General features: G+C 40.0%; 1 protein-coding gene across 1 annotated transcript; it reads left to right on the plus strand.

Annotated features, from left to right (window-relative positions):
- Positions 1-1,175: 1,175 nt before the first annotated feature.
- On the plus strand, positions 1,176-27,043 carry zgc:173742 (DNA topoisomerase I, mitochondrial). Its single transcript, XM_044035837.1, has 20 exons — positions 1,176-1,406; positions 1,626-1,754; positions 3,413-3,464; positions 4,526-4,572; positions 7,055-7,174; positions 7,296-7,371; positions 7,441-7,559; positions 7,745-7,860; positions 10,255-10,376; positions 13,093-13,215; positions 13,337-13,524; positions 13,802-13,946; positions 14,638-14,781; positions 15,390-15,575; positions 18,095-18,163; positions 22,244-22,358; positions 23,555-23,682; positions 23,913-24,013; positions 24,623-24,772; positions 26,450-27,043. The coding sequence occupies exons 2-20, from the start codon at positions 1,639-1,641 to the stop codon at positions 26,550-26,552; spliced, it is 2,220 nt and encodes a 739-aa protein (XP_043891772.1). The 5' UTR covers positions 1,176-1,406; positions 1,626-1,638; the 3' UTR covers positions 26,553-27,043.
- The last annotated feature ends 19 nt before the right edge of the window (positions 27,044-27,062 follow it).

The raw sequence follows: 27,062 nt of genomic DNA on the forward strand, positions 1-27,062 counted from the left end.
ACTACCTGCATCCTCCAGCAATTCTACTGAATTTCATTTTCAAAGTTCCTTCCAATCAAGATACTTTTTCATAATTTCTGGAGTGGTTATGGACTAAACAAAGATGATCATCATATTTTAGACACTTCGTGAAAGCCGTCGAGTCTGTAACTTGCACTCCCTCTGGCTTATTATGCCTACGCTAAATATCCCTTTCTCTTTTGTAGATAAAGAATTGTACAAGGGACAAGTGATGTGTTTTTTGGCTACTCCATGTTTATATAAGCTGAACTGCACCTGATACCCTACTGGTGGAGCTTCAAGTTATGTGGATGTACATTAGCTCAATGTTTTCGCAAAGCTATTGCGAAATGTTCACTGGAACTACATGGAATTTTATTAGCCTTTATGTCTTATTCCTACCTTTGGGGATACAGCAGGCTCTGGTGAGGGATCTTTCAACAGTTAGTGGAGCTCCCTGGATACATATACTAAATATGCTTTAATGCTTCTGCATAAAACACCTTTCCAGCAAGTCAAAGTGTCAATGGAATTCTCCATCCACAGTAAAACCATCAAGCAAGATTTGCTCTGCTAGACTGACAAATTAATCAATACCTGGAAACCTCCATATTTTTTACACAACTGTACTAGATACAATGATATTTTGAAAATCTTTTGAATAAACACATTTCTTTCTTTGCTTTATGTAATTGATGTTGGCAAAAACTTTGAGCAATTGCTTATTATTATGGGGCTATTTATCTTCTTGCCCATGAAGGTAGGGCTGATGCACCCAAGTCTATCCTCAGTAAAAGGTGGGCTCATGAGATTCAAATACACTAGATTTCTTTGTAAAAATATCAGAAAGGGAGAAAAAAAGGCACTACAAATATCTATAAAATAGTTTTGTAGCAATGTTTGTCACCTTTTAAAGTGCAGGAAAGGCTTAGGTATGTTATTGATATCCCAATAAACTGTGGTTTCTTAAGGTGTCACTGAAAATAGAATTGTAACATTTGTATTGACAATGTGATTTCCTTATTTTTTACCTGACGCAAGAAGCAGCTGGCCACCCACATATTTTTATATGACCTCATCTGGCCTCCATCCAAACCATAACTTATGACTCAAGAGTGTTCCTTTCAAGTTGTCCTAGGTGTAAGCAGATAAACAGTGCACCAAAACTAAAAATTCCCGCGACACTCGAACACAACACAAAACAAGACAGGTCACAGAATCGAGCGCCCAACCTGACAACCTGAACTTCCTCAGCCAATCACAGTTCGCGTTGAAACGACGCCGGTTCAGGTCAACGCTAGCAAAAGAAATCGCACAAGAACCCGCCTCGTCCATCACCGACGCCTAAAAGGGTTGTTGGTTTTTTTACTCGAAAAACTAACCAACATTTGCTGACATATAACGTGGTGAGCTATTCGATCGATAATCTTAGAAGTGTTAAAGTCCATGCGTATTTCCTTTTCTAGATACATCAAAGCGGAATGTGACACTTTTAGCAAACTAGCTAACGTTTGTAATCTGCCGGTACAACCTGACGCTAACGCTTTTAGCATTTGTGGACCGTTTTTTTGTTACTTTAAACGTGTTTGTTACTGACCGTTTGAAATACACTGTGTTCTGTGAAGGTCCATCTGAGAGATGGGACGAGAGAATGACTCTAAAGGCGACAGGAAGGCTAAGCATAAACCAACGAAACTGAAGAAGCTAAGTGGCCCTGAAAGCGCCGGTGCCGGTGGAGATACAGCCAAGAGCAGGTGTGTGTACTCGCTGGGACATTTTGTCTAGTATAAATACCGCACGTGTCGGGACCAGTAGTCCTTATGGCAGCCAAAGCCTTCTCATAATGTGGTTGAACCTCATTACGTTTAACTGGTTAGGTTTAAGGTTAGGGATGAAGTGTTCAAATTAGTGAAATCCATCCATCCATTTGTTGTGACAGGCACATTTAGGCTAGCAATCAATCATTATTTTATCAACAGCATTTAGCCAGTTACCAGCTTGAGCAGCTCTAATAATATATGCACGAGTCCTGGCTGACCACATTGACATGCAGCATATGTTCACCCTCAAAGCTGCTTTTGTCCACAGAGATTTTCTTTTTATGTTATAGAGACTTAGAGGCAAATCGATTAATTTGTTGATCATTTACTTGATTAATGGAGTACCTGTCCTGTCCATGAAATGTCTGAAAATGTTCATCAGATGTTGTCAAATGTCCTTGTTTTGTCCACAAATCAAAATGATTCTGTTTTTATGATTTCTTTGCAACATGGAGCAAAGAAACCAGAAGGTATTCACATTTAAGAAGATGAAAAATCAAAAAAACACCCCTCTGAAACCGAACAATCGATTAGCAAAATAGTTGACAATTAATTTAGTAATCAATTAATAATCGATTCGTTGAATAATCATTGCAGTCCTAAACCAGATAATGTAAATTTGTGTCTGATGTTTGGTCAATAGTGTTTTTCCCCTCCATCTGATTAAATACAAAATTCTATAAAATCGTCTGTCCCCCTCATCAGGATTTTGTGTCTTATTGGCATCTGTGTGCTAGTTAAAGGTCAGTTGCAGTAAAGGGTTACTGAGAGAATGCTACGCTAGGTGAGAGCTGTCTCGCAGCCCCGTGGCATCAAGTGCTTTCATTACACTGAGTACAGTGGGTACTCCATCTTCATATGAATAAATTAATTTACCTTGATATCTGATGCCTTTATTGCCAGGCATATGTGAGGAGACAAATGAATGCAGAGTGATCTGTCACTGGCTTGTGTAATTGATGAGAGCACAGAGATGAATAGACACCTGTAAGCGCGACTGGCAGCAGAGCAGGCTGCTTTCTGTGACAACTAGCCCTGTTATTTCTTGGCACGCCGACTGAATTACTGATTAAGGATCAACTCATCATCCTTGGCGGCCACACTCATTTTCAATTAATTTTCCTTAGCATGAAAGTGCCTCATACCTTGTCTGTCATATTGCTGTAGTCAGATGTTTGAAATTTTGATTTCTGAAACAGGAGAAGAAGTTGGGGAGTATTGCAAGTCTTGATTTAATGATGCCACACGTCCTGAAGGCTGCAAAGGTCATATTGAAAAGAAACATGTTCAAAGCTGTTGGGAGATCCTCAGGGATGCTGCTTGCCTGATTGGTGGCATTTTACAACCTTATCTGACTAGAATATACTAAGCAGGCAGAGAACCTGCTCACAGTTAAAATCTGCACTTGAAGAGTACAGCTCAGTCTGTCTCCTAGGGGCCCTTTCATTCAAGTCACAGTAACGGGGAAAATTGGTTTCTTCTCTCAGTTATGCCAATTTCCCTAACCCCTCTTGTGTTAAATACTGCATCACTAAAAACGACTCTCCTCTTTCACTTTTATCCCTGTTCCATCTTGATGTCCTGATGAGCAGCACAAAGCCCACAAAATCTACTGAGAAAACTGACAATGGAAAGTCTAAGAAGGTAAACTGCATTTATTTCTCTTTATGTATTTAAAAAGTTAGATGTGGCTACAGCTTTGACATGAGGTTATATTTAACTCAATGGAAATTCAGTGTCGTCTTCGCCAAAGGGAGGGTTTCTGACGTAGGTGAGAGTATCTGTAACTTGCCCTCTCTGGAAGGCTAAGAATGCCTCCCCTTTTACCCACTGACCCCAGCTCATACAGCTTCTGTCCCACTAGGTTACCCACATGCTTTTTGATTTCCACAACACTGGCTGAAAATATTTACATGCATGCCAATATCCAGGTTGTAAGTCATTATTTTAGGGCTGTGTTTTGATTACACGGTTGAAGTGGTTACACATTTTGTCTGATAAGATGAGTTTGTTTAATAAACTTTGTACCGCCTCCTCCCTCTTCACATCGTGGTGCTTTGTTTAGGGCTGCAGATAATGCTTTTCAAATTAAGAACTAATCTACCAGTGATTGATTTTTTTTCTTTTGTTTAAGTTAATTAACTTCAATGCGTTTGTCTATAAAATTTCAGAAAATAGTGAAACATTTCCATGGTGGTACCGTAACATTGCCTGATTTGTGTGAGCAGCACTTGGGGAAGATAATGGAGTGGTATAAAACAGTAAATCCTGTGAAATACAGTCACTGATAGGGCTGGGTCAAAATATAGATTTGGTGATGGATATCGTCGTCCTTCCTCGTGCAATACAATAGTCAAAGCTACGTTAAGTGATGCTCCATCCAAGTTCAATGCATGGACTTTATCCACTTTGTTCTATTCTCTATGTTGTGAATAAATAGAGAAATCCTGCACTTTTAACTTTTCACTGACGTTTTGTTTTCTTCAGTGAGACAGATATCGTGATGTGTCGCTGTATGATTGTCTTGCAATATAATGATTGTCACAGAATTGTTGTATTGTGATATTATTGGAGTCCTAGAAGATGTTATTTGTAGACTCCCTGCATGCATTCATTTGTGTTACAAAGTGTTATAGACCAGCTGTGTGAACGTGTTTACAGTGCATTTATGGTGTACTCAAATGTATTGCATGTCCTTCCCACAGGTCAAAAAATCTAAGCCAGAGACCCCGAATTCTACCGACAGTGCCAGGTAGGGATCGATTCTTCATGCTAATACAGTGTATCTTATAAAAGACCACCAAAATAATAAGCAGACAAGCTACTATCAAATTATCAGACTTATTTCCTCTTCCCTCCTGGGGTGATGAAATAAATCCTTGTGTTTTTGAATTTCATGTGCTCTGGACACCAGCCGTTACCATTTCATACCTCATTTTCAGCCTTTTTCACAGAAAATTAATTTTACTCTGCCCTGAAGACAAATTATATGTGGCCTTTCAGGAAAGTTATAAATGAGAATGCACCGTTTGAGTCGTTGGATGCTCAACAGGGTGTTTGTGCTGTGCAGAAATGTGTCTCACAAAGTGGAGTTGTTAAAGTATCATTGCAGCTCATGCAGATTTAGCTCAGCCCGAAATGACGAGTGACATTTCATATGAGAGATCGTGTCGAAAAACTGCTTTGCCAAATTGCCTTCATGATTTTTCACTCTGGTGGTAAGTGTGCTAGTTGAGTGGGTTTCATAGAGAGGGAGGAAAGTTAAGGAAGAAACATAAGGCTATTAGAACCACAGACTGTAAATGTCAATGGACGCAGTGACCCACACTCCTCTGTATAGCTTTTTATGGATTTTGCTCAGTGGTGCAGTCGGCCTGTACCAAAAATCATGACCATTTCTACACATGTTTTTTTTCTCCTTTTCTCTTGAACTGAACAGTCTTTGCACTCAAGGCACATACTTGGCGTTGAAAGGTAAACATGGACGTCGGACAGTGGTTTCTCCTCTGCATTCATTTTATTGTATATGCATTCAAAAAGTCAAGTCGTTTGCCTACTGCAAAGGTTAAAGCACATTGGCATGTAGGTAATTACCGTAGGAATTAATGCGATTGTGAATCACTGTGACACCTGCAGGCAGGCTGTTGAGTTTCTGTGAAGTTTTCACTTCACATTTAAAGCCCATTCATCTGTGATGGGAGCTAACAAATAGAAATTTCAACAAAGGTAAGTTCTTGCTGCCGGTATGCAGTATGCAGGCAGTTTATTTTTTTTCTTCTACAGACCCTATGCTTTAGTCAATTCAGTTTTCAATAAAATCATGGGCGCTAAGCTTTTATATTATCAAGTTTTAAGAAATTTTGTGGTTGAGTGTAGTCCATTTAACACTTATGAAAGGACTTTTGTGCAGGGTACGATAATCATGTACTTGTGAGCTGTTCAGGGTCTCTGTTAGCTTTAACTAAAAGAAATAAGGCACTTCAAATATTTCAGTGTATATTTTATATTTATAGTGAAATAACCAACTCATGGAAAGCTTAAATACTTAAATAGATTAATCTTTGTGATGTCTCATAGCATACCAACAATAATCATTTGTCTGCTTTCAAAAATTGCATCTATTTCAGTCATAATGTCTGTCAAAATAAACACTTTATAACCTTTTGTCTTTATATCATCCATCCATTTTCCACCACTTGATCCTCATTAGAGCTGCAACTATTGATTATTTTCATAATCGATTAATCTGTCAATTATTGTTTGGTCCATAAAATATCAGAAAACCTTAAAAAATGTTGATCGGTGTTTGTCAGACGTGGAAATGATGATGTTCTCAAATGTCTTGTTTTGTCCACAAACCAAAATGAATAACTTTTAGTGATTTCTTTGTTATCCAGAGCAAACAAATGAAGAAAACACTCACATTTAAGAAGCTTAAACAATCGGAAATTGTGTGAAATGGGTAATGTCCCTGTTCTTTTCAGGTGCGACAGTGAGCCAGCGTGCTACAATATCATGACCCTGAAACCTTAATGTCGGCCAACCACAAGTTGAGAGACGTCTGTTTCTCACACTGTGGGATCCGGCGAACCAATTTTACAATTAAGTCCGACAGTACTTTACATTTCCCTCAGTTTCCCTTTACTAAACGTAATATAATTCATTTTATTTATTAGCAGCGGTGACACTGGCCGTTTCCCTACCCACCGATTCCTCACTCGGCAGGGAAATTCAAGCTCACAGTTGTGTAATTTATTTTTCGTTTCTAATTGCTTTAATTATGGCATTATCATTACTGTTTCCGTAATTACCATCATTATGTGTGATCTCTTGTGGTCAGTGAGTCATCATGTGATTATGGATTTTTTTTTTTCCCCTTTATGCTGTTTGACAGGTTAATTTTGTCACAACTCTGGAGCCAGTTCTGAGGTCGGCCACAGTAAAAGGTTCTTTCTTGTCATTAGCTTGTTAGGAGTGGGGTGAAATAACAAAGGTATAAAAAATGGAATTGAATTAAAAAACACAAACGAAACCTTCCTTTTTACACTAGATTTAAGGGGCACAGTTAATTGAACAAATGCCTCATCCAGCGTGAGTTCACTGAGTGAGACAACAAATCAGACTGACTTCAGCTTTTGGAAAAAAAAGAAAAAGACCATTAGCTGCCACTGCTACAATGGGATCATTGATTAAACGTCATATTGTGGACACTTGCATGTTGTTTTTGTGCTTAGCAATCTGGTGAAACAGGAGTCAGATGATGAGGACTTCACTGTGAAGAAGAAAGGGTTGAAAAGGAAAAGAATTAAAGACGAGCCCACGGATGATGTGTCACTTTCCATTGCTACAACCACGTATGTATAACAAAGTTGTTTTGCCATCCTAATACATGTAAATTATATTTATGTTTAATATATTCATGTTTCCCGTATTGGGTGAGATATTAGTATTATTTCTGACTCTGTGCACCTTCAGCCCTAAGAAGAAACCTAAGCAAGACAAACGTGAGGGAGACACTTCGAAAAAGAAGCCAAAGACGAAAACGGAGAAGGTGAATCAGGGGTAATTTGTCTCAATCTCATGGTGGTAACATCAGTACCTAACATTCTTCTTGGCACAGGTGGTGAAGGAGGAGGAAGGAGATCACCTGGTCTCAAAAAAACCGAGGAAGACGAAGGAGGAGGCAAAACTGCTGAAGATCAAAAAGAAGGAAGAGGAGGAGCAGAGTCGCTGGAGATGGTATTGGAAAGCAATGTTTTCTTCTTTGTGTGGACACTCATTGACATGCATTCCTTCGCCTTAATTCCATTTCAGCCAGAGTCCAGATGTGAGGACAGGCTGTAATCTCTTCACTTCCTCTAAAGTAGCTTGTTTCACTTTTAAGATTGATTCAAATTTTTTTCAATCCTGCTGTTTTCCGTCAGGTGGGAGGAAGAAAAGTATGACGATGGGGTGAAATGGAAGTTCCTGGAACACAAAGGGCCCTACTTTCCACCCGAGTACCTGCCACTACCCGACAACGTAAACTTTTACTACAACGGTCAGTTGAACATGGATTTTTGAGTGTATGAGAAAGAGAGAGAGGTTGATTTGTCGTTTATCTTGTGTTATTTGTGGAAAATAAGGTCTGTAGGGGAGTTGTGAAGAAAGTACACAATTTCCTTAAATGATGTCACTGAGATCAGCGTCATTTGTGTCTGATTTAAGTTAACAACACAATGAGGGTGCAGAGTTGGACTATGAAATATGGGTAATGTAGGCTCCATGGAAGATGAATTTGTGCGGGACAAAAATGGTAAAAGGGAATCTATGGGCCTTTCTTGAGTACAGTGATGAGTATGTGGAGATTTAAATTTTTTTTTATTGTTGAATTGGGTTCAGTTTGTTTTCTGTACTTGGGGATGTCCCGATCCGATATTGATATCTGATCGATATCTTGTGATCACGTGGGCTCTGCGTGTTGGATGCATGTAGAGCTCACATGATCACAACAACACCGTGTGTGCTACTGATATTTCAGAGGTTAAACATTTTTCTTTAATCTCCGAAATCAGAGGCTACGAAGCCGCACAGCGAGCGAGCGCTAGCCGTTAGCACCACGCTAGCTCATCCTGAGGCGAGCTGCTAAAACATTCCATAAACCAGCGCCACCTGTCAACTTTCAACAGCCTCCATTTGTTGATTATACCCCAAAAACCAGCCATGCCAAGAGCTTTCTGTGTTTTAATGTGTCCTGAAGCTCCACACACAGAGCTAAGTACGTCTGCGGGGCCGGGCTCCGGCTTTACCTGCGGGAGGAGTCACTCACCCTGTGTGGGTTGGGCTAATCCAAAATAGTGAAAACAAGGGGGGTGTTCTCTGAAGACATGCTGTTATCTGTGAAACACGGGTGCTTTGAAAACACCCCTCCTGATGAAATTAACCATAGACTATATGAAATTAACATGGCGAAAAAATCAACTATTCTTATGTTGTAAGTTAAAATTTATGTAACCCATTGGTTAATAATAAATGGGTCAGTTTGTCCTCATACCTACTGTTGCTGACTATTGTTGTCTGTTTAAGTAATATCACTTGATCAAGCCTAGTCTAACATTCCACACTACAAAATAAGTAATTAAAGTACGTATGATTCGTGCTGATATCGGATTGTTATTGGCCAACACTTAAAACTGTAATATCGGTATCGCATCGGAAGTGAAAACATTGTATCGGGACATCCCTAGCTGACATTCCCTTTAGTAAGCCGTTCACACACACACGCATGAACTGACGAGTACTTTTGGAACGACATAACACGCTCTTTAAGATGCTTTAATGGGATTTCTACAAGGGGTCATCTAAAATATAAGCTTTAAAAAATCTTTAATGTGATTTTTACATGTTGCATGCTATTTTTTAGGTGCGTTTTATTTATTTTAATATGCATTACATTTCTTTCAACTGAGTACTAGTATGATAATTCCTTTACAGCAAAATAGTTTTAAACAACTTAGAAGAGTAGCCTAGTTTGTAATGGAACACCACATTTTTAGGTGAGCAAACATACAGGAACAGATACACTTGGATGAATAATACTTAATATTTAGTGGCAATTTTTTTTAAAGCTGTTCATCGTGCTGGCTCTTTCGATCTTTTATATCGTGACTTAAAGTGTTTCCACTCTGCTGACATTGCCCACAGCCTTGCTTTGCCTGTGGGAAAGATTATGCTACTTGCGATCTCTTCCCATAGTTTGCCAGGTTATTCTCCACTTGGCTGCTTTGCTTACAACTATGGGGACATGTAAATTAAGTGAAACCCGCAAATCATAATAAAGCACAAGAAATGGACATTAGGGATGTGACGGAAAATTAAAGAAGAAAAATAAACTTGCTGAATCCTCCTGACAAATAATAATAAAAAAAAGCTGGAATTCTCTAAGCACAAGTTCTACGGAAAACGAGGATGGACAGAAAGAGGAAAAAAAAAAATTCTTTAAAGTAAATATTACTCAGCCCAAACTTAGTTGTTCACACACACAAGACACGCACAGCAGGATCTTTAGGACACCAAAGGTGTACTGGGTCAAACACTGATTGATGACTGTAATTGTTTTGGCTATGTTTAGCAGTCTAGTCACAACAGTGTCCTATGGGAAGTTGGTTTGATCTGCTAATTCCTGTGCGTGCTTGTGCTTTTTTTGTAGCTCGCTCTCGGCAGCAGGGCAGAATGTAGATCTTTGTCCTTGTCTCGAAAACCTGCCTCTATAAATATATAGATTAGGCTGACATGGCTCTCGCAGAGCTGAAGTGTGTGTTATCGCATGCTCGAGTCTCATCAAACTAAACTTTTGAGACTGGTGCCATTTTCTTTCTCCCCCTCATTTGTCATAATTTATAATCCTGAAATTAAAAATACTTGCCGTGATGTATGTCTGTTTTTGTTAATATAGGTGAGAAGGTGAAGCTGAGCCTGGCAACTGAGGAGGTGGCCCTGTTCTTTGCCCAGATGTTGGACCATGAGTACACCACCAAAAAGGTCTTCCGGGAGAACTTCTTTATCGACTGGAGGAAGGTAAAGCTCTTACATAAACATAACATTTTTCAGATTTCAGATTTTGTTTCTAAATGTGGACCCTCAGCAGCAGGGAATAACACTTAGGTTGTTATGGGAAGTTTAAACACAATTTTTGTTAGTGCTAGACTGATTAATTGGGTTGATATTTGCCATTTTTAGTGATTGACATTTGCAGATTATGATTTATTAATTGGCCAATTATTACAAATTATGTATTTTTTGTTCCCAGAAACAGTGACCTAAGTCACTAAAACTTTAACAAGTTTAGTTTATACTAGGGCGTAAACTATTACTCAATTAATCGATTAAATTAATCGTCAGTTATTTTGATAATTGATTATTCGATTTTAAGTTTTCTGATTATCCTGTGAATGTGAATTTTCTGGTTTCTTTGCTCCATATAACAAATACATCTTGAAAACTTTTGAGAACATCATCATTTCCGGGTTTGAAAAACAACTGATCAATATTTTTCAACCTTTTTTTTTTAAATGTTATGGACCAAACAATTACTCGTTTAATTGAGACTAATCGACAGATTCATTGATTTATGAAAATGATTAGTTAGTTAACTTGCAGCCCTAGTTTATGCATTATTTTTATGGAAAATACTATATATTTTATACTGCAGGGCAGGGCAGTGCAGACAAAATATTTTTATTTGTTGTTTTAAAACCGTTACAGTTTATCAGGAAAAAAAACAAAAGTCGCTAAATAAGTGGGCCAAAAAAATCGCCCATGCTCTGTGCATCAACCCAAAAAAAACAACAAACCTGAATCATTCGACCTCTAATTTCAGTTCATCGTGTATTTAGAGAATACACGGGAAACAATACTGCATTTACTGTTTGCTTTCCTCTTTCTCTAATAAGTCCTCAACATTGTCAGTACTTGCAAATGTCAGATGCAGAAACATTTCCCTGATAACATCCAATTATAGTATTAGTTGTCTGTAGTTACAGCTTTGTGTTGTAATATGTGTGTGTGTGTGTGTGTGTGTGTATGAGAGACAGGGTGTCGGTGTGTCCTCTGCATAGAGAAAACACAAGTGCCAAGCCCCAAGGCATATCATGCAGAATTAATTTTGCGCTGCTTAGTGCTCAATGCACTTGAAAATACGATTTGTGTGAAGGCATTGATATGCTAATCCATACAAGTAGCTCCCCCTGCATATGAACAAATCCAATTAAAGTGTTTTATTATAGGCGGAAAAAAACTCTCCTCGCTCCACTGCCCCGCAGTGCCCGCCCACTGTCGGGTGTCAGTCATGCTTAGACACGCAGACTGACTGCGTGTCCACGCTGTCAGAGTGTTTCTGCAGAGGAGTGTCTGTCTGTGTGTGTGCATTTGTGTCTGTTGACTTGATGAGTGCTTCTCATCAAAAAATCTTTAGAAATGAGATTAATTTCTGGTCAATCTTGAATGGATATGTTCAGGTTCAGTGCTGTTTTGTTTGTAGTAGCTTCCCCATTGACGTCTTCTTTGTTTTTATGTCTGTTAAAAGTTATTAGGGCTGTAACTAAGGATTATTTTCATAAACTATTAATCTGTCGATTATTTGTTTGGCTCATAAATGTCAGGACATTGTGAATAAAGTTGTCCTCAAATGTGTTGTTTGGTCCACAAACCTGAAATGATTCATTTTTAACGATTTCTTTGTTATATTCAGTGAAGAAACCGGAAAACATTCACATTTAAGAAGCTGAAAAATCAGAAAGCTTGGAATAATTGTTGCAGCCCTAATTAGGGCTGTCCCCTTGATCGAGTTGCCCCCGCTCAATAAAAGCTTTTTCTGTCAGTGTGACCTTAAAAAATATGCACCCACAATGGGATTTATCTGACCAAGTTGGTCCCGAGTTCCTGTCACAGTGCCTGTTTGTGTGTGTGTGGGTGTGACAGCAGCATGAAGACATTAAAGGCTCACATGTCGTCAGGAAAATTCTGCCTTGAATCACAAAGTCACCACTGTGTCGCTTTGTATTGCTGCCCTGTTTGTGACCTCTTCATGGGTTTGACCTACTGTGCAGTAACTTTTATCTTCTTTTTTTTTTACCTCTATTGCTGGCGTCTTTGTTGTAACTGCAACATCAACACTTTGTGTAGCTCCCTTGGTCGTGGCTTTCTCCGGAGGAAATGGTCTTTTCTCTAGCCTTTCAGAACAACATCTTTTTGGTCTGCTCTGCCTCCATAAAGACGAGCAGTTAAATGAAAGGTCACTGATCTCTTCTAATCGTCCTTGTCTTATTTTGCTTTTATGATGCATTATTGTTATGAAGAGTTATTTGTACAGACAAAGGTTCTGCACACTGTGTTAATGGCTCTCGGTAAATTTAGTAGTTTACCGTCATGTGGTGACCTTTCTTCCTGAAGTGACCTGGTTCGTCATTATTGTGCATACTTTCTGTTTTCACCAGTTAAATGGATCCAACTAAATGGCAATCACTATCAATACTTTCTGAAGGAATTTATGATGATTTCAATTAGGGCTGCTCTCTAGTTTTTTTTCTTTGCAATATGTAAATCATTGAATTTGACTAATTTTGGTTTATGGACAAAACCAGACATTTGAGAATGTCATCACTTCCCGATATGGGAAATACAGATCAACCTTTTTCAACATTGTCTGAAATATAATGGACCAAACAGTGAATTGATTAGTCGAGAGCATAGTCTGGTACTGGATGAAACCACACTTCATTTTGCACTCATTTAGGAAATGACGAACGAGGAGAGGTTACTGATCCAGGATCTTGACAAATGTGACTTCACCGAGATGCATGCCATGCACAAAGCCAAGGTGGAGGCCAGGAAAAACATGACCAAGGAGGAAAAGCTGGTAGGACTATTTTTCCTCTCCATAAATCTGTGTGGTGTTGCTTTCATACCCCGCCTGTTTGCAGGAGATTATTTAAGTTTTGAAGAACTGGTTTCCCCGTTTCTTTACTTAATATCTGAAGGTTATAAAAGAAGCCAATCAGAAGATAACGGACGAGTATGGCTACTGTATGCTGGACCGCCACAAGGAGCGCATTGGCAATTTTAAGATTGAGCCTCCGGGGCTGTTCAGGGGTCGAGGCGAGCACCCTAAACAGGGCATGCTGAAGAAAAGGATTCAGCCAGAGGACGTCATCATTAACTGCAGCAGGTGAGAATGGGAGTGTGTGTGTGTGTGTGTGGGGGGGAAAAAATTGACTGACTTTGAGGGTAAAAAGGCAAAGTGTTTAAAAATTGAATTTACACAGAAATCACTTCTATCTTCTAAAAAAGTAAATTGCCATCCTGGTGTGCTGAGTGAATGTATCTGGCTTTTTTTTTTTTATTCCCTCACACAGATGGAAATTACACTTGTAAAATCCATTTCTAGTTAAAGCTTGTTTGCCACAGCTGGTTTTCTTTTTTCTTTTTTTTCCTCACCCTGACAGAGAGTCCTGTATCCCAGTGCCACCTGCTGGTCACCGGTGGAAAGAGGTTCGACACGATAACAGCGTGACGTGGCTGGCCAGCTGGACTGAGAACATCCAGGGCGCCATTAAATACATCATGCTCAGTGCCAACTCAAAACTCAAGGTAGCCGATTAGTCTGCTCCACACGGGAGAAATGGTCCTACACTCAAGTGGATGCAGGCACATTAGTCACTTATTTGCTAAAGTTTTTTTAGATGATAAATCCCGAGCACCTGAATGCACCATCAGTCAAATGGTGCTGTAGTACTAGTATTCCTTGTATATACCAACTTTCAATGTACAATTCCATAATGGTGTTGTTTGAGAGAAAATGGCCACCTCTGCGAGCTAAAAGTGCTAAATTAGTCTTGTCCGCCACCGCCTTCTTCTTGGTCTTTTCTTGCATTCCCTTTTCTCTCTCCTCCTCTTCGGTTTTTCCGTCTTTCACTTGTAAAGGTTAAGTTATTCCACTTAGTCTCCATGACAATATGCACCAGACAATATGTGTTTGCTGATTGTGAGTTCAATTGTGTCTGTATCAATCTGTAAAAAAGCAGCAAGAGAATTTTCTCATTTCAGTTCTCTTGCTTTTATTTTCCATTTTCCTTTGTGTGATGCAGAACAGGCAGCGCTCACATCATGATTACAGTATTGAAAAAAAACCGATTTGATTTGACACTTTTCAAGGAAAATGACTCGCATGCTGTTGTTTTGTCTCTTCAGGTCTTTGTCTCAGGTTTATATCTCATCTCTCTCACTTCTCTTTCCCTGCTCACTCTTGCTTCCTCCTCCTCCTCTCAACCTGTCAATGCAGGGAGAAAAGGACTGGGAGAAATACGAGGTCGCTCGGAAACTGAAGACACTTGTGGACAACATCCGCTACCAGTACCTTCAGGACCTTAAGTCTAAGCTGATGAAAACACGCCAGAGAGCCGTGGCGCTCTATTTCATCGACAAGGTCTGATTGTGATTGTGAAGTAAAGATGAACAATGAGGAGTCAGCCAAAGAAATCATTAAAACTGATTCATTTTAGTTAGTAGACAAAGGTAGACATCATTTTTAAATGTGTGGGAAACACCGATCAACATTTTCTGATATTTTATCAACAGATAAATCGAATATGAAAATTTTTTTTTTCAGTCGCAGCCCTCTGACACATTCTGGAAAAATCAATATGCATCTCTCAATTGCCTATTTTGTTTTCTCTCATGGCTAGGTGGAAGATCTGTTACGAGAAGGGAATTGATTATATGTAGCCGTTTTCTTCCTGTGACTGAAAGCTAATCTCACTCTACATTGAGAGAATTGATAGATTGAGTGTGTAATTGCTTTTGGCTCACGTCAATGACCATCTCAATTCTGATTTAGCTCTAACCTTCTTGTGCGGTCCTTTTAATTCTACTTAATGTGGGTGTTTGTTTATAGATTTAACAGTCGTCTGATTGGCACGTGTTTGTTCCGTGACTGCGAGGGATGATGATGATGATGATGGTGAAAGTGCTCCATGTCTATGTGTGGATTTGTTGCGTATTTTATCTTCTTTTGCTTCTTCTCATCCAACTAAGCTGGCGCTGAGAGCTGGTAATGAGAAGGAGGAGGGAGAGTCGGCAGACACAGTGGGCTGTTGCTCGCTACGCGTTGAGCACATCACCCTGCATGAGCAACTGGATGGAAAGGATAATGTGGTGGAGTTCGACTTCCTGGGTAAAGACTCCATTCGCTACTACAACAAGGTCCCCGTCATTAAGCAGGTAAAGGACTAAAGATGTGTGGTTGGATGTGAAAACTTTGTTTTGTTCATACAAGCTAAATCAATTCTCCACCGGAGACGACGTCAGCGAAATACACCATCGCAAAAACCAACAGATTTTATTATAATAATCTAGATGTTGCCCTTTGGGTTTTGGCACAAGTCTCTGGAGAGAAGGTCACTTGTGTGCAAACTGACATTTAGAGTCTGAACAAAGAACTGAGAAGTGTCCTTGGGCCTAAGTTGTAGATTGAATTATTGTGGTGTTTTAATTTGTGCTAGACCTGCTTAGCGGCTTCCATTTGAAACGCTGTCATTGAGGGAAGTTTCCAGCCTAAGTAGGAATGTCTGTAATCCCCATGTCAAGTATCTGATCAGAGCCATTCTTGACATTTTAAACTGATTGAAGATCAACAACGGTCATCCCGATCTTTTATCCCAGTGATATTTATTTCATATTACCTGCCTTTGATATATCTGGTCATATTTTAATATGATGCCTAGTTTTGATCTGGCCCGTTTGTCCCTGTCCTTTCTGTCCCGAGTGCTGTGCTAAAGACACTCACACAGGTTTGCACAGCTATTCTTCCTCTTCTTCTTAGCACACTGCGTTGCCAATCCGTTAATGCTGAACCTAAAACTTGCCACTATTCAAATCTTAGCCAGCTTTTGGTCTCCTTAAGGACTGTTGGTCCTGATAATCAAGGTCAGGGTTTATGCCAGCAAATGGACCTAAAGCAATCACAAATACAAGTAAACACACACATCCATACACACTTGTGGCTGAAAATAAGTGTGTAAACGGCAGTATCAAACCACCCGTTCAACAGACATGCAGAGAAGTGGTACTTTTGCTGGTTTAGAACCTGGCGACACCTCCGCAGCCCCGCCCTCTCTCTCTGCACCTGTAGCCCCACAACAAGCAGATCCACACAGAACTGATGACAGCAGCCACGCTGCTTGTGTGAGACCTGTTTCAGGTGGGTGTCGTGTGAGTGGGCTGCCTTTTGTAAAGGAGGTTTTATTGAAAAAAAATAAAAATAAATAAAGCACATTATAAGCTGTGTTATCAGATTCAGATACTCAACAGCAAAAAGATCATATCCGGATTGGAGGCTGCTCAGTACATCCTGATTCCTTAGTGAGATAACCTGGAGCTGGTTATTGCAGGGTAAAAAATAAACTGGTCAAGCTTCTACTTCACCATCAGTTCTTTCTGATACTAGAGGATTTTTTTTTTTTACCCTTTAAGCTGGCTGACAATTTTCCGTCGTGTGTGGGCATTGTTGTGCAAATGAGGAATATTTTTTTAAGTTGCGACAGTTATGTTCGGACTTGGTTACATGGAAGTATGTATGTAATGTCCTCCAAAGTGACCTACAGGAGTGCGTTTGTGTGAGCGCGGTCGGGCACCAATATAAATTTTCCAGCCCCTCTGGCGTGTCAGCTCATGCTATCTTTGGTTGCATAGACACGTTAGCACCTGACACCTGAGGTGTTTTGTTTCTTGGCAGAACACACAATTATTCTAATGCATGCTTTTCGAAAGCAACACATTAGTTAGTATTAATTAGCCACTTGCATATTTTAGCATCATAAATTCCCAGGGAATCAGTGAAGATTGCTGCTAAATGTCATTTGGTTGGCATAAGTGAACAAAGATGGAAGGAGGAAAATCCGATACTTGGGTTTATATACAGCATTTGGCATGTAATAATAAGCCATACATCCATATGTTCCTTACTCTTCATTTCTCATTATTTCTGTGAATCTGTTATTACTTGAAACTACACAACTTCATCAAATGGTCCCCGAGTGTGGACACCTGCAGCTGCAGAGACATATTGTGCTGCTGAATTTACGTTTATGTTTTTATACCCTGAATTATTATTTCTACTCGCAACAAACAACAAGCACACTCCAACCAATGGGGCAGGATCACGTGTGGTGTCTCTGCTCCTGTGGCGTTTGTGACACATGTTGATTATTTTTATCCAAAGCACTCGCACTTTATCTTTTCATAAGTTTATTTGCCAAGCGGGGAGCAAAGTACCACACAAACCAGTCTGTGAAATACATCTTGTATTTATAAGTGACACATCTGTTGCTATTAATTGGTGTCTTGAATATTTAACTAGTTTATCTGGTGAGCGGTGGATCTGTGGAACCCACAGAGTTGCTGGAAATGCCAGGTGTAATTGTGCCAGTTTTGCGCCGCGCTCCCAAAACACACATTCACACTTCATTAATTATGTGTAATTTGAATTATGCGTCTGCACATGGTAATGTTACCGTTAATTATATTTTATATTTGAATTGTAAGTTAGTTAAGTGTTGCTGCTACATTTTGCCTTTACTGTTAAATGTATTGATGATAAGTTCACCTGTAACTTTGTTAGAACTTGGTTTCCAATATTTTTAATGACGTCTGTACCCTCAGGTTGGCTTGAGACAAATAAAAGTTTATTTTTATGGTTAACTGAAAAAGTCATTTGATTACATCTGTCTGTATGTTTTCAGGTTTTTAAGAATCTTAAAATGTTTATGCAAAACAAAGATCCTGGGGATGAGCTCTTCGACCGTCTCAATGTGAGTAACTGCCTTTTTAAGTATTTAACATGATCTCTAGACACGGCGTGTGTTGAACCAAAAATGTTCCACCTTATGCTGAAGATTTTGGATTAAAACAAAATCTATGATAACTGTTAAAAAGGTAAGCCAAGGTGATTTTTTTTTTAAATTTTGTTTGGGTTTGTGTAGAAGGTGCAAGAAAGTGAACTGTGTCATATGTCAAGGTGACGACTAAAAGCAAAATATGCGTTTTCTGTGGACATAAGGCTATGGTATGGGATGAGCAGGTGCTAAATTATAGGTATAGATTGCATGAGGATGAACCATTGGTGTGGAGAGATGAAAGGCATAAAGTAAGGGAAGGGGAGGCGAGTAGTAGAAGGAGAAGAATATTGCCGGCAAGGAGACTGAAAGCAGTAAAGGAGTATCAAAAGAGAGGAGGGATGGACTCTGGCAGATAAAAATGAAACAGCTCGAGTGAAAATTGAGAGTGAACATGCAGTGCAGATGAGTTTCCACACACAAAGAAAGTCTGCAGTTCTTTCAACCTCTTCCTGTACCTGAAGGCAACGGGGCCGCACAGAATGCAGAATATTGTGTTCAGGAGACTTGGGGCTTCCGCTTAGACTGTTTTTCATTATAGAACAACAGCCACTGCACTTTTTTTGTCTCTTTACATAAATAAATAAATGAGTAAATAAATATAGTATGTGCCGGATCAGTGTGCAGGTTTGTTTTTGTGGAAACCAGGCTACAGGAGTTTGTGACCTCCATTTTAGTTTTGTCATTGTCTCGCGAAGCACTCCATCCTACCTTCGAGAGAGGGTCGAAGGTAGGGACATATGCAGCAGATTAATGGTCACGTCTGAACAGAGGGGTTCAAAGAAACGGAGGGAGAAAAGACGTATTGATGGAAACAAGGGACGGAGGAAGGAAGGGCCTGAGAGACAGTTTATAAATACTGACATGGAGGAAAGTGAAGAGTAGCGACAGGACAGAAGTGAGAGGGTGAGATGAAGAGAAGGCGCAATTGAAGGAAGGAGTGGAGCGATGCCTCTGCTCTCTGCCCTCCGGTGTGTCAGGAAATGTCAGGGTGTGTTGGAGGTGGAATGGTAATGGCTGCTGTGGGCAGGCCTGATTGACATCCGGAAAGGCCAGGCCACAGAGAGTGAGCGGAGGGGTGTGTGTGTGTGGAAGAGTAGACGTAGTGGTATGAAAATGACAGCTGGTCCAGGTGAGGGGACGCTAGGAGGGAGAAGGTGGACAATCATGGGGAAATGGTGGGTGGTGGAAAGACGGAGGGTGGGAGGGAGACTGCAAATGGCCAGGAGTGACAACCAGACGAGTTCTGCGATAGAGTCGAAAGATGTGGAAATATGGAGAATAATGGAGAATGAGTGGTGGGATCTGGCATTTCAGAGTGAGACTGAAGGGAGAAAAAAAGAAAAGGTAAAAGAAAACATGAGAGAAGGAAGGGAAGTGACTCCTAAGCCTATTAAATGAACTGTTTCTCACATGTCTCATTGAATATAAACAGCTGTTGATTGACACCATTAGATCAGTGGCATAAAAAATACAGACCACAGAGGAAAGCAGTAAAGACGAAGAGATAACCGAGGTGGTTACAGTGTATTTGGTGCCGTTTAGAGCTGAGCACAGTGTGGAATTTAACACTGATGCTCGTTAAAAAATTAATATGATCTGCCATTGTCTTTTAATGCAGTGTTGCATTTTAAATAGTCTGAGTCGACGGCTTGGTTTGAGTCTTTTCTCTCTTCACAGTGCATTTCAAACATCACATTTAATGTTTAATTTCATTATGGATTCATTTGTGGATTAATTGATCATTTCCAAATGACAATGTCGCCCAAACACTCAAACCAATTATTTGATTTTGGAAAGCGGTGATGCATTTAGTCTGCAAAAGAAAAATTGCATTTCAGATCATGACTCATGATACTGTGTTTAATAATAGTAATAATCATATCAGAATCACTGCTACGTTTCATGATATACAAACCGTGGTAGCACTCGGGGCTCTTGCCCCTCAAACCCGTCATAGTGTCTCACTTTGCTGTGTGAACACACACACACACACACACCATCCCAATCACTGGGTGAAGTGGATGGGTTGTGTCGCTGGTCTCATCAACCACATGAGTTATCAAATTATCACATTTTCAGATCCAGCGCTGACATCAGAGAGGTGTGAGATGACAGCATTTCGGATGCAAATTGCTTAAACGACGAGCACTTAAATTAAGCATACTGACACCTTTAATCACAAGTAAAAAAAACGTGATGGGTCTCTAATTGCCATTAAATGGGGTGGGGTTTGGTGACAAGAAGGAAATGTAATCAATTCAAGATTTACTTGGATTTTGCTCAACAGTGGTTTTGGCCAAGCTAAACAGGGATGATGCAGATTGTAGTGAAAGACAGAGTTGATGTTGGTGTGCTCCTTCTCTCAGTTTTAGATGAAGAGGAATTAAAGGAGGTGTATGTATCATTTAAATATGAGCAAATGTCCTTTAAACACAAAAAATTGTCGCCTTTCCTCATGCAATACGATAATCGATACAAAGAGAGAATTTACAGCGGTATAATAGTGGAGAAAGTCACTATTTAGCCAAGACTTTATGCACTTTTTTCTCTATGTTGTGAATAAATAGAGAAACACTCCTTCTGGTGCTGTAGGTGTATAAAAACAAATGCTCCCTGACTCCCTGAGGTCTGATAGTTTTGCTTGACAGAGCCCATTTTCAGGTGGTGGCACCATACAAATCATGTTGCGTCGTTTTGTGTTCACAAAGACCAAACGACAAACAAGTTTTGCACTGCAGGCGTGAATAAATCACAGCATAATCATGCAAAACGTTCAGCAGCAGTGATTACACTCGCGAACACACAGAGGCTGTCTGTTCTGAGCTGAAAATGCACAATGCGTTAGGCAGACTCGCCTGGAAGCCTCATCTCCTGACTCCAAGTCCTTAGATCCTCAGACAGTTTACACACTCTACACTGACAGGTTTATGAGAAACCTCAGAGGGATTTAAATAAACACGTCTTAGTCAAATAATTAAATCACTAACTCCAGCATGAGCTGCTTTACTTTGGCACGTCTTGCCCTCATGAAATGACTGGTAGCTGTGGTAGGTTTGTTAATGGTACAGTTTGTAGCTGTGTGCAATAATGAGACACTGAAATAAAGCCTTAGGAGGTGACATGGTTAACACACACACACACAAACATTTGTGCACACACACACACTCAGGGAGTTGGTGTGTGAGAGGTATCGCACCTGCCCCTCTGACTTGCATTCACGTCCTCATTAGGATTTCAGAGTTGGGTTGCTCATTAGCAAGGGCACAACACGAAAGACAAGGTGTGTGCGCACTTACGCGCTCGCCAACACGTGTGCACGCCAACGTACGTACATGAAAACCCGCCCCCGTCCCGCTTCTAATGGCTTCCTGCAGCCCACCCTCACACGACTTCACACGACTCGCCGATTCAAACAATCTGTGGCCCCAGACGAACGCATCGTGACCTCGCACTGATTAAAAACCAGCCACATCATTATTGTAATCACCATTCAAATTATTTCTTCTTCTGCATGACGTGTGTATGCCGAAATCTGCTTCTTGGATCCACACGTGTTTCTGGATGTGAGCAGTATTTGCTCACCACCGTGTGTGTGTGTGCGCCCTTACCACTTTCAACTCCTCTGTCATTTCTTTGGTGTTCGGCTTAAGCCGCACACATTTGACAGAAGCTAATAACTGCCAAAACTATCTGGTATGGCAGCTCTGACTTGTTATAAAACATAGAAATGTCAGGGGTCAAATAGGTCTGTGATCTTTTTTAATCTTCCCACTCTAATGGATGATGATAATGAAGGCTGTGATGGTATATCATGTCTTTTTAGTTTTAAGGGCATGCAGTGCAGCGGATGCTTTCAACTGCCACCATTGTCCAAGGCCACAGTGCCACCTAGTGGTGGACAACATGTGTTGAAATTTGCTGCCTTGATCGGTTGCTTGTGCTGTGAACGCCAGTGAACATGTGTTTTCTCTTCCCGTTTCTGTTTCATTGCAGACATCAATTCTGAACAAGCATCTGAGTTCTCTGATGCCGGGTCTGTCGGCAAAGGTCTTCAGGACGTACAACGCCTCCATCACGCTGCAGCAGCAGCTCACCGAGCTCACCAACAGTAATCTACACTTTCACTTTACTGTAAAGCAGTTTAAATTTACATACAGTGGATGAATCAGTGACACACTGAGGCTTATAAATCACCGGTTCATATTTAGCTGCTGAACAGGAATTCCCAGCTAATTGCTGTAGCCCTTTATTTATCTTTGTTTCATAGAAAGTCCTCCCTGATAAATTACACTGCCATATTTTTTGACTTTTTCTTCTTCTAAAAAAAAGAAAAATCATCTTCTGTGATTGAAGATACCCTGACGTCAGTCAGCTTTTTCCAGCCGTGGCAGGAGTTTGTTATCACTGTAGCCAGTGTGGTGTGTCTCTGCTTCAGTCTTATCAGGGTCCAATAGTCTTCCTCTGCCACAGTTCCTCATTCAGAGATTGAAGTGTCACACTCACTTGTCATTTCTGGATTGCCACTGAGAGCCTAGTCTGACTTGGCGTGCGTGTGTGTGTGCGTGTCTGTCTCTCTCTGTCTGTCTGTCTGTCTGTGTTTGTCTGTCGGAAATCTGTTGGAGATCGGTCTGTGGGAGATCTGTCTGTCTGTCTGTCGGAGATCTGCATAGATGAAATGACAGTAGTAACCTGTAATTGTGTGTGTGTGTCAGGAAATGATATATTTATGAATAAAGTATCCACCTATACATTAATACAAGAAAAATAACATGAAAATCAGGTAAAATAGTATAAAGTAAAAGTATAAGTTAGGGGGCGGTAGGGACACATATAAATATTTATGTGTTGAAATTGATATTGATAATCATGTGAAAATGTCAGTTTCATTTAAAATTTTAGAATTCCTTATGAAAAACAAATATTTATATCAATTATGTTTTTACATAGAATGTACATCTTTTAATTTAGATGTACATTCAATCGTATATATTGTAATTTAATTACTGCCCTGCCCTAACACAAGGTGTAACAATAATAGTCACTCAAAAATCATTGAAATCTTTAAAAAAATAAAAAAGGGGGGGGTGGACAAAACCTGAGCGTTAGGGTCAGTGGGGGTGGTCATGGTTAGGTTAATGTAAGCCTATGTAAAGTCTGCAAATATGGTCTTTTACTGTGTGTTTTTTCAGGGCTGAGGTTTGTGATGCAGAGGTTGGATGTGGTTTTCCATCGTTCTGCTCAGATGTATGTTCTCTGTGGAAGCCTTCTGCTTAAACACATTTTTTGTGCTGTCTCTTGCTAAAGAGTCCGACAATGAGGCAGAGAAGCTGTTGTCCTACAACAGGGCGAACAGAGCAGTTGCTATTCTCTGTAACCACCAGCGGGCGCCACCAAAGACCTTTGATCAGTCAATGGCCAATCTGCAGGTCAAGGTAAGACCACTCTGACTTATTTTATTGGACACAGTGGTTGGTAACATTTGTCTCAATGCATTAGCAGGATTCTTTTTGTTTTTTTATTCAATTATTTTTCAATTGTTATGTGTCACTGTGACAAAAGAACGATCCGGGCAAAATGTAAAGAGAATGAATTTGTGAAACCGTAAAGCTGGCAGCAACTCGTCTTTTAGAAATATGGCTGTACTCTGTTTTGCTCCACACAGATCGATGCCAGGAAGGAAAAGCTGGCCCTCGCTAAGACGGAGCTGAAACAGGCCAAGACGGAGGCCAAGACCAAAGGCAACCCGGACCCGAAGCTGCAGGCGTGAGTGTTGCACAGACAAAAAACAAACAAACAAACATTAAAACCCTTTTGAAGTGATTTACAACAGTCTTAAAAATAAAAGCACTTCTTTGTAGAATAAAATCTTAATTTACATACACCCTTAAGAGAAAGACATCTTAATAAAAACTTTACTGTGTCAGGGGGTAATAAGTGGTAGTTTAGTTATGGGAAATACACAATCTACTGTGTTTTTAATGTTCCATGTCTTTGCGTAAACTACAGTCCTGATGAAGAAGTTTTAAGTTAGTATTCACTCTCAAGACATTATTAAGTATTGAGAAATGCTTTTAATACAATGTCTAAGCTGTGAGTCTGTTTCAGCCAGTGCACATCACAACTCTCTGACCCTCTGGCTGTTTCTTTTTTACATCTAGTTATTTACATAAGCAACAAACTACCAATCAAAAAAATCAATGACCGATCCATTAATAATAAAAAGAATCGGTAATAGCATCTGAATGAAGCTTCTTTTTAGCTCACCCAGATTGTGAAAAATACTCCCGTTTTAAAGACTCTGGAGTTTTCTTTCTGCCAGAGTTGACTGTGTGTGTGTGTGTGACTCCTGCCTTTGTGAATGTTTACTGACAGGCTGGTGATGCGGAAGAAGGCGGCAGTGACGCGTTGTGAGGAGCAGCTGCTGAAGATGGAGGTCCAGGCGACTGACAGAGAAGAGAACAAACAGATCGCACTGGGTACCTCAAAGCTCAACTACTTGGACCCACGCATCAGCGTGGCCTGGTGAGTGACATCAGCAAGGTTTTCATTCAAACACCTCGTTTTAACCACATTTTTTTAAAAGGTACGGTAAAAGAAAAAGTGCATTTTGTTAAAATGGAATAAGGAAGGTTTGATTTGCTCGTCCAATCAAACCTTCTCTTGTCCAGTGCATCCTCCGTGTCTGCTATTTTTCGAGTGTTTTGCGAAATGGAAGCGAGGGACATTTTTAGTGACATGATTTCTAAACATCCACTTTAATTCACTGAATGTTTGCATAGCACTTATTCACATTTTATTTTGTCAATTAAAACTCTCTTCCCCACCCCCCTTGAAATCTCCCTTTACAAAAGCGTTCACAATCGCCAGCATTTGGCAGTGCAGTCGCTAAATACACCAGATTTTAGACATTCCCCCGCTGTATGTTGGCGATAAACGCATGTTTTCAAAATTTTTTAAGTCTTTAACTGATCGAGAGTTTGGCATTGTTCGGTTTGATTCTCGGACGTCGCACTCATGACTCTTCCAGTCCTATCCACCGGCTCTACTCGCCTTGCCACGGCACGGTTTAAGTAACGTTTCCACTAGCCTAGTACCTTATACCAGGTACTATTTTTAGTACGTGCTCCTGCGAGTTTCCAAAAACGTGCTGAGTAGGTTCTATGCGATGATTGATCAGACTGCTGGCCACTGACTGGCCAGAGTGCCATCCCACAAAGAAATCAAGCCGAACTGTGGATCAGTTAAAACTACTTAACAATCCTAAAAATGTGGGTTAATCTCCAACAATTAACGGAAAAATGTCTAAAATCTCAATAATAAACACACTGCCGCTGTGTTTCAGTCCAGTGACTGTCAGAGTCTGTGCTCCGGTCATGGAGGAAGTACTGAACAAATTTTAACTGTTTCTAATTATTTGATTCAGTTACACTGAAAACAACTGCTTCACAAGTCACTTGTCACTCATTTGTGTGTGTATGAAGTCACCGCAGTTTCACGCAGCCATGCAGTTGTGACTCCGCCCACGTTGGGTAGGTACTTTTTATGTAGTGGAGATGCGACCTAAACCGTGCTGTGGCGAGGCGAGTCGAGCCGGCGGAAATACGCTATTAGTGTCAGCTCTGCTTGCTTGGAACAAATGCCAGTGCCAGAAAAGGTACTAAGAAAGTACCAGCTACTATCACGAATGGAAAAGCTAAAGAAAAACGACTCATCGAGCCGTGCCACAACTGTATAGTGGCTTACCAAACTTGGATAGTGCAAGGACACACAGGTTCAGGTTGAGTGGAGATGAAAGAGGCTTCATTCTCTTTGTCACAATTATAGCTACTTAGTCTATATTAAACTGTGGCCTGTATTGTTAAGCACCATGACTTAAACAGTCGGGTAAATTGGAAATTTTCGAATTTTCCTGTGCTAGCTCATTACATATGAGGAAAAACTGTTTCATTCGTCCTGAGGACGCAAAATAGATATCCATATTGAATGTAAAGTATAATCAGAAACAAACTTATGTGTTTCCAGCTCATTGGACACAAATTCCTGACTTTTGTCATTCAAATTCTTTGAGTTCTTTGTGTATGTTGTTAGAAGACAAGATTTTGTGAAACACAAGAAGTGTTACTGTTGTGTTTAATGTTTTATTTTACAGTGCATATTGTATACTTGACAGTGTTTTTTTTTTTTTTCCATTTGCTGTAGGTGTAAGAACACGGAGGTACCTGTAGAAAAAATATACAATAAAACCCAAAGGGACAAGTTTGCCTGGGCCATCGACATGACAGACGCAGACTTTGAGTTCTAACTGTCCAATCTTCTTCAAAACATGTCTCATTAACTTTATATTACATTTAGCACTTAACTGTTTTCCTTTTTTCTTTTTTTTTTTTACACTTGCTGATGTATTCTGAGAGTGACATCATGTCTTATCTTTGAGACATGTTTTGTTTACTACGGTTTATTTCTCTTTGTTAGTGTTCACACTTCCCTCTGATGATCACCGATTGTCAGTGGGTTTTCTTTGTGCACTTGTGTTTTCATTACTGCGAATAAAGATTCCAATTATGCAGTGGGTGTGATTGGGTCTAAATTTAACACTTGGGCGGAGAGAGTTGTAATTTCATGTAAATGGAATGTGAGTTAAGAATGCTTTGACCAATTTACAGGACAAATTCCCTACTGCTCACCTTAAAGTGTAACACTAAAAGTGTAATTTCAATACATTCTGAACACTAGACAAAGGAAACCATGCAACATGTTCTAGATACTTTGCATCATAAAATTCAAATAACTTGGGAAAAAAAAAAAAGCACCT

Source organism: Solea senegalensis, linkage group LG10 (assembly GCF_019176455.1).
Source record: "Solea senegalensis isolate Sse05_10M linkage group LG10, IFAPA_SoseM_1, whole genome shotgun sequence".
NCBI lineage: Eukaryota > Metazoa > Chordata > Actinopteri > Pleuronectiformes > Soleidae > Solea > Solea senegalensis.

Excerpts from the sequence above, each read along its gene's own strand:
- zgc:173742 (XM_044035837.1), top strand. The coding sequence starts at position 1,639 with ATGGGACGAGAGAATGACTCTAAAGGCGACAGGAAGGCTAAGCATAAA. Across the intron at positions 1,755-3,412 it reads GGAGATACAGCCAAGAGCAG|CACAAAGCCCACAAAATCTA; the intron begins GTGTGTGTACTC and ends CCTGATGAGCAG. Across the intron at positions 13,216-13,336 it reads TGACCAAGGAGGAAAAGCTG|GTTATAAAAGAAGCCAATCA; the intron begins GTAGGACTATTT and ends TAATATCTGAAG.